The sequence below is a fragment of the Cynara cardunculus genome (assembly GCF_001531365.2).
Source record: "Cynara cardunculus var. scolymus isolate 2C chromosome LG 17, CcrdV1, whole genome shotgun sequence".
Lineage (NCBI taxonomy): Eukaryota > Viridiplantae > Streptophyta > Magnoliopsida > Asterales > Asteraceae > Cynara > Cynara cardunculus.
In genome coordinates, this window is record NC_037544.1 from 34,291,804 (window position 1) to 34,298,002 (window position 6,199).

At 37.8% G+C, this 6,199-nt stretch overlaps 1 protein-coding gene across 1 annotated transcript; it reads right to left on the reverse strand.

Annotated features, from left to right (window-relative positions):
- Nucleotides 1-418: 418 nt before the first annotated feature.
- LOC112501194 lies at nt 419-5,708 on the reverse strand. Its single transcript, XM_025104878.1, has 6 exons — nt 5,475-5,708; nt 3,855-4,145; nt 3,590-3,763; nt 3,396-3,502; nt 2,361-2,674; nt 419-1,245 (listed from the first exon to the last, which is right to left on the reverse strand). The coding sequence occupies exons 1-6, from the start codon at nt 5,652-5,654 to the stop codon at nt 548-550; spliced, it is 1,764 nt and encodes a 587-aa protein (XP_024960646.1). The 5' UTR covers nt 5,655-5,708; the 3' UTR covers nt 419-547.
- Nucleotides 5,709-6,199: the final 491 nt, after the last annotated feature.

Genomic DNA, 6,199 nt, shown 5'->3' on the forward strand with positions numbered 1-6,199 from the left:
AATACACATGTGATACTAAAGCAGAGACGCGGACGATTTTCGATGCGATCTTGGTTGCGGGCCAAGTCGCCCTTACACCACTAAGCCCCTCACAAGTATTATCACATGTGATAAGGGTGTTGTTGATATGATATTATAATCCACCAAGACCATCACATGTGATGCTAAATCATAGACGCGGACAACCTTTGGCACGGCCTAAGTCGTAGAACACGACGTCCGCACATCACAGGGTCCCCTCACGCATATTATCACATGTGATAAGGGTGTTTTCGCTTCTAAACCTCCACCTATTATACATCCTTTGCATTTGGAAACCTAATTGTAGTTGCAATTTATGTAGCAAGAAGATCTGATATCATCCAACAATAAAAAGGACAAAACATCTCTAAACATTTTCATCAACATAAACATCTGCTGCTAAAACAACTCACCTATATAAGAAAATAACACAGCTTCATTTCTACCACAACGCTCTCGGGATTTTTCATGAATGCTCGATACCGTCATATGAACACTTCCAAACCCCTATCAAACGACACCACCGTCACTTCAATATCTCGCCGTTCTCCGAGATGTCGAACAAGAACCGAGGGAGAGACGCTATGCGCGGAAGCTGATGCACCAATTCAGCAAACGAATCCTTTCTTGACATACCCGATCCAGAAACGTTTTCGTCTTGTGGATAGGACTCAGGGTTAGAATTGTCATTTCCATCTTGCTGACCATTTGGATGATCCTCAGGAAGCATTGTTGACAGACCAACAGTACCATCTTCAGTCATATTTCCAGCATGCATTAGATTAGTATCAAGGGTAGAACTGTCATTTCTATCTTGCTGACCATTCCGATGATCCTGAGGAAGCTTTGATGACTGACCAATAGTACCATCTTCTTGAGTCCCAGATCCAGAAATTAGATTAGGATCAAGGGTAGAACAGTCATTTCCGTCTTTTTGATAATCCTGAATAAGACAGCAGAGGGAATTGACTCTTGACATGAGAGTTTTCTCATCTGAAGCTGCTGCTGTCAAATGGTTGTCACTAAGCAGAATCTGCGAAATGTTTGCTAACATATCTTTCGGGGTTTCCTGTCCTGAGACATGATTGTCGGAAAATGGTTGATTCCGGAAGGGTTGTTGCTCAGAAAGACCGTTTACAAGATCAGATACTGAAATGGTTGCCGGGAGCTGGGGTATCGTCATCTGTTCCATGTCTTTTTGCCCCTCAGGATCTGTAGGCATGACTGAGGAATAAAAACAGCCTAAAATCATTGATATATATATACACACACACACATATATATATATATATATATATGTATGTGTGTGTGTATGCATGGATAGATACATGCATATAGCCGGTCCATTAGAAATCCCACAGTTATGTACAAAAGGTATGGACTAATCACGAGTGCAAGCAGTTCGGTTAAAAGCAAAACCATGAACGAAACCGCACCAAACTGCGCAACTTCAATTTGTTGGTTGGGTTCCAAGGTTTAGATAGCTTACTACAAATTAGATTAAGGGGCTGTTTATCAAACATTTACCCGGTAAGTGCTTACCGGTAAAATTTAACATTATTATGTACTTACCGGGTAAGACTTTAGTCCACCAAAACAACATCGTATGCAACAATTTACCCGGTAAGTGCTTACCATGGTAAGAGTCGTCGCCCTCACTTACCGGGTAAGACTCTTGGTCCTTGTCTCGCTCTTACCGGGTAAGATTCTTGGTCCTTACTATATTCCTCCGATGAGGTAATGTTACTTGGTAAGCGCTTACCCAGGTAAGCATTTGGTAAACGGCGCCTAAGCAATTTTTGTAGAAAAATGATTCTAATGTGAGATATATTTGTTTAAGCTTCAATCTCTTAAAACAAACTATGCATTATATTTATGTATTATAAATACAGCAGGATTAGTTTCACTGTATTTAGATAGGTTAAGTAAATAGAATTTCCAAAAATATTTTACTCAATAATACAGGTACCAAACGAATATTTTTTCCGAGAAAGAGCCAAACACTTGACTTATGCACTAATACAGATGTTGGAATCCATGCCCATATCAATTACTCCTCCAGTTCCAGAATAAATACAACATATCCTTTTAGATGTGGCGAAAATAAATGCAAGATTGTCTTTTTCTCAAAGTCCCGATCCAAATTTATCCACTTTTTGATTAGTAACGATCACCGTTCACCAAATACTAATAATGTAGATTTTGATACACAAGAATCCCATATATTGAAATATTAAGCATCAAGCAAAATTATGTAGAATTATGTATTTAATTTGGCCAGAAGGAGAATTTCCGAAAGTATACTATTGAAACGTCAATCTTTTCAGTAGAAAAGGTACCTGAACTGGAAGGGTGAGCTGCTTTGGACAAATCTTGATCGATCAAACCAAGAGAACTCGATTCCAGAGGTGTCAACGAACAAGTCTGTAAAGTAGATGCTAAAGTCATATTTGCGATACCATACATATCTGGTAGGTTAAGGATACTATGCCCTGATATGTCTTGATTCGTAATGGAAGGTTTTGGTGCAAAATATGGAAATTCCAAAAATATATCTTGCTGTTGGCTCAGAAACTGGAGTCGTGTATCGCAATTGATCAGCTTTTCATAGTGCTTTTCTAGCACACCTTGTGCACATTGTAGTAAATGTTGCCTGCAGAAAACAGTTGTAAGTACCTACTTTCCAATTCTGCCCTTAACTATGAGATGGAGAAATTCATCACTCTCTTTATTATAGGGTAAAATTGTCATTTAGTTAATTAGGAATTGTAATGATCATACATCTCTAAAACTGTCTTTTCATCGTGAACATATTTTTTTTGGGACGGATGGGTATATTGTAACTAAATCCCAGGTAAAGAAAAAGGTAAACGGAAAGTTGTACTAAGGCTCCTAGACTTTGCGACAGTTGAGGAGAAAAGTCTTTCTCGCTAGCCATTATATTGCACGACACAGAAGTTTCATGAGTCAAACTGGTGACATCCCGATTAGGGGTGTATCTGAGACTATCTGAGCACAAGCTTGCTTGCCTCGTGAAAAACTTGGTAGACTCGGGGTCAGCTTGTGGCTTGTTGAGCTTGACAAACTCAAGCTTGGGCTAGACTTGCCAAAATCCCTAATTGGCTACTCGGCTCATATATGCCTGTATATGCTTCTATCATATAGCCTTGGTTCACATAGGTTACATACTCTTATAGACTTGACCTTCACAAGCCAGTTACTTATGGTCCTAAATGACTGAATGAGTAGATTTACAAGAAGCAGAAAAACTGTTTTCACGGAAGAATTCATACAGATTTGGTGATGAAATTAGTGGCATTTTCTTTACATCAAGGCCATTAAAAGATTAATATAAAAAGCTGGTAAGGTTATACCTATGTGTGCTCGCTTCTCCATCCGTAAAATCTGAACTTGCCCGCCACTGCGTGTGTTTTCTAGGCTGCGGGTTGATTTCTTTGAAGAAGAGTGGTTGTTTATCAAGCTGACAATAAAATGGTACTATGTGAATGCACATCAACAAAGATATTAAATATACGGGATACAAGAGTAAGGAAAAAGATAACTTCACCACAATAGTCAAAGTTCCAAGCCCATCAGCTGCAGTGTTTGCCTTCAAAGCCATGATATCTGCCCAATTGATTTCGAACTTTTTCTTTAGTCCACCATCAAGAATCTCCCATACGATCTTATGCTTTGAAAAGTAACATTTTGCCACTAAATCTCCTTCATTTTTTGACACATACTGTCACAGAAACAAGTTTTGACATCAAAACCCTTTAAACGCATTCCCAATATGTAAAAGTAAGAGTGTAAGATCAAATCAAGACAAATACCTCCCATTGCCCAATTCTTAAAAGTAAAGCTGGAAAATGAGAAGCCTTTAACTTATCAGCGGAAGCTGAGGCCCTGGTCCTTGACCTTGCCCTTAAATCTCTATTGATTTCTGCTTCAAAATCTTCAGCAGGCAAATCACCCTTATCAGTATTGCATTGGTTGAGCCTCTTTTGAGCTAGCTCCAACAACGATGGACTCTTCCTTAACCGCAAACCCAAGGGACTCGGTTCACTGAGTGGATTGTACTGATATTGTGGGGTTAGAGGCCCGCTGTTGTTAAGCTTCAATTGCTAATCAAGAAATAAAACACGTTGTCAGAAGATCATTCCAATTATGATTTTGACAATCCCCAGCAGGTCAACACAATTGAAGCCATAATAGTATGGTACATCTGTTCGTTCAAGGTATAATAACGATGGACCATATTTGCCAATTAGTGTCGACTGTTGACTAAATGATCCTACAAGGTAAATTGGTAAATGTAACTTCAAAGATATATCTACAAAAGGTTGTGATTCTTGTGGGCATTGGAAAATCATGTTGCAAATCTTGTGTGATGTAGGGTGTATAACTTTCTCATGAAACCACTGAAATACCTATGTGGAACCTCTACCATTCTTTTGTTTACAAAACGTACAGGCTTGATGTTAGAAAACAAGACGTGTCTCTTTTAGGAACATATGAAGCATTAGATAACAATGAAGAAAGAAATAAAAATAGAAACCAAGTTAGTTTCGGATGACGACAATTTCCACCGCTAATAACGTGATCCTGTCACAAGTATTATGATGCACTAAATCTTTACTTTTAGTAGTTCTTTTCGTGTACGCTTAATTGTACAATGCTGACAAGTTCCACCGCTTACAAAGCGGTTCACGTGAATTGTGACGTTGAATCATGAATCTACAGTCTTTTCTACACTACTTCAATTGTAGAATGACGTTAATCACAGCCCCTCACCACCGTCTATGAAGCGGTTCCTTTATTGAATCATTAATTTTGGTGGACTCTTCTGTAACTGCATTTTCTTTCAATTGGATAAAGCCCTTAAGTTCATCTCATGTATGATAACTACAAGATCATAACGGGTGCCTCGTATAGAATCAAGTCAATTTTAAATTCGCAACAAAATTGATATCAATCTTTCATTTTAAAAGTTACATGTTTGGCATCAAAAATCAAAATGTAGCTGTTGTTTTATCACCAAAGTTGTATGTATCGTCTTAACATAAAATTTTGTCCATGAACCCAAGTAAATCACTCAATCACACATCTACAATATCCTTAACTTGCATCAACTTTTCATCAACTTTTAAGTAAAACTAAAACCATCAATAAATGTTGCAAAAAAGAATCACTGTCCATGTATTGCTTGGCAACGCTTTCCGTTTTTGCTTTTTATCCCCAAATTTCAAAAAGGATGTATCAAACCTGATAGAATAACCATGTCTCGTAGCCACTTACGATTGAAAAAGAATTTTTTTTGCTAATCATACATGTACACAAAACAATACAAGTTAATTAACAACCTCAGGTAATTCTATCAAAAATCGCTAATCATTCTAAAAAGATAAATACACAAAAAAAAATTAACAGCAAAGTTATAGAAAACAATTAACCTGAGTAGCTGTTTGAAAAGATGATGATGATGATGATGATTTCCACCGTTTAGGAAGCGGTCCGTCATCAGCAATCTGTTGAAAGCACATCGAATTCTCTTCTCCGGCGAACAATTTCGCTTCCGGCTCCGGCAATTGCCAGACATTGTTGTTCTCCGAAGACGACATGAACTGAACCATTAACAGATTATACTGTGGAGTTTCTTCAATGAAATCAAACAATCGCTAGGGGAGAGGCCGCACAAAATCTGAATGCAAAAACCCTTAGATTCAAACGACGAACTTGCGAATTTTATTTTTATGGTTCAAATATGGCAAGGATTCATACGGAGATTCTGAGAAACCGAGAGAAAAAAAGATGAATGCAGAGTGTGTAAGGTGTTGCTACGTGTAATATACCCTTAAGTGACTTAAATTACTGAAATACCCTTGGTCGTCTTTTAAGCAGGTGATTACCAAACACTTATTCGGTAAGTGTTTATCGATAAACTTTAACACTATTATTTATTTATCGGGTAAGATTTTAGTCCATCAAAATGACATTATATACAACAATTTACGCGGTAAACGCTTACCGTGGCAAGAGTCGTCGTCTTCACTTACTGGGTAAGACTCATGGTCTTTGTCTCGTTCTTATCGAGTAAAATTCTTAATCATTATTATATTCATCCGATGAATTAATGTGACTAAAAGCTTACTGGGTAAAGGTTTGGTAAACGGCCCCT

Coding starts and splice junctions, on each gene's coding strand:
- LOC112501194 (XM_025104878.1), bottom strand. CDS start 5,654: ATGGTTCAGTTCATGTCGTCTTCGGAGAACAACAATGTCTGGCAATTG. Junction 4,146..5,474: donor CTTTTCAAACAGCTACTCAG/GTTAATTGTTTT, acceptor TTTCTTGATTAG/CAATTGAAGCTTAACAACAG. Junction 2,675..3,395: donor GGAGAAGCGAGCACACATAG/GTATAACCTTAC, acceptor TGTTTTCTGCAG/GCAACATTTACTACAATGTG.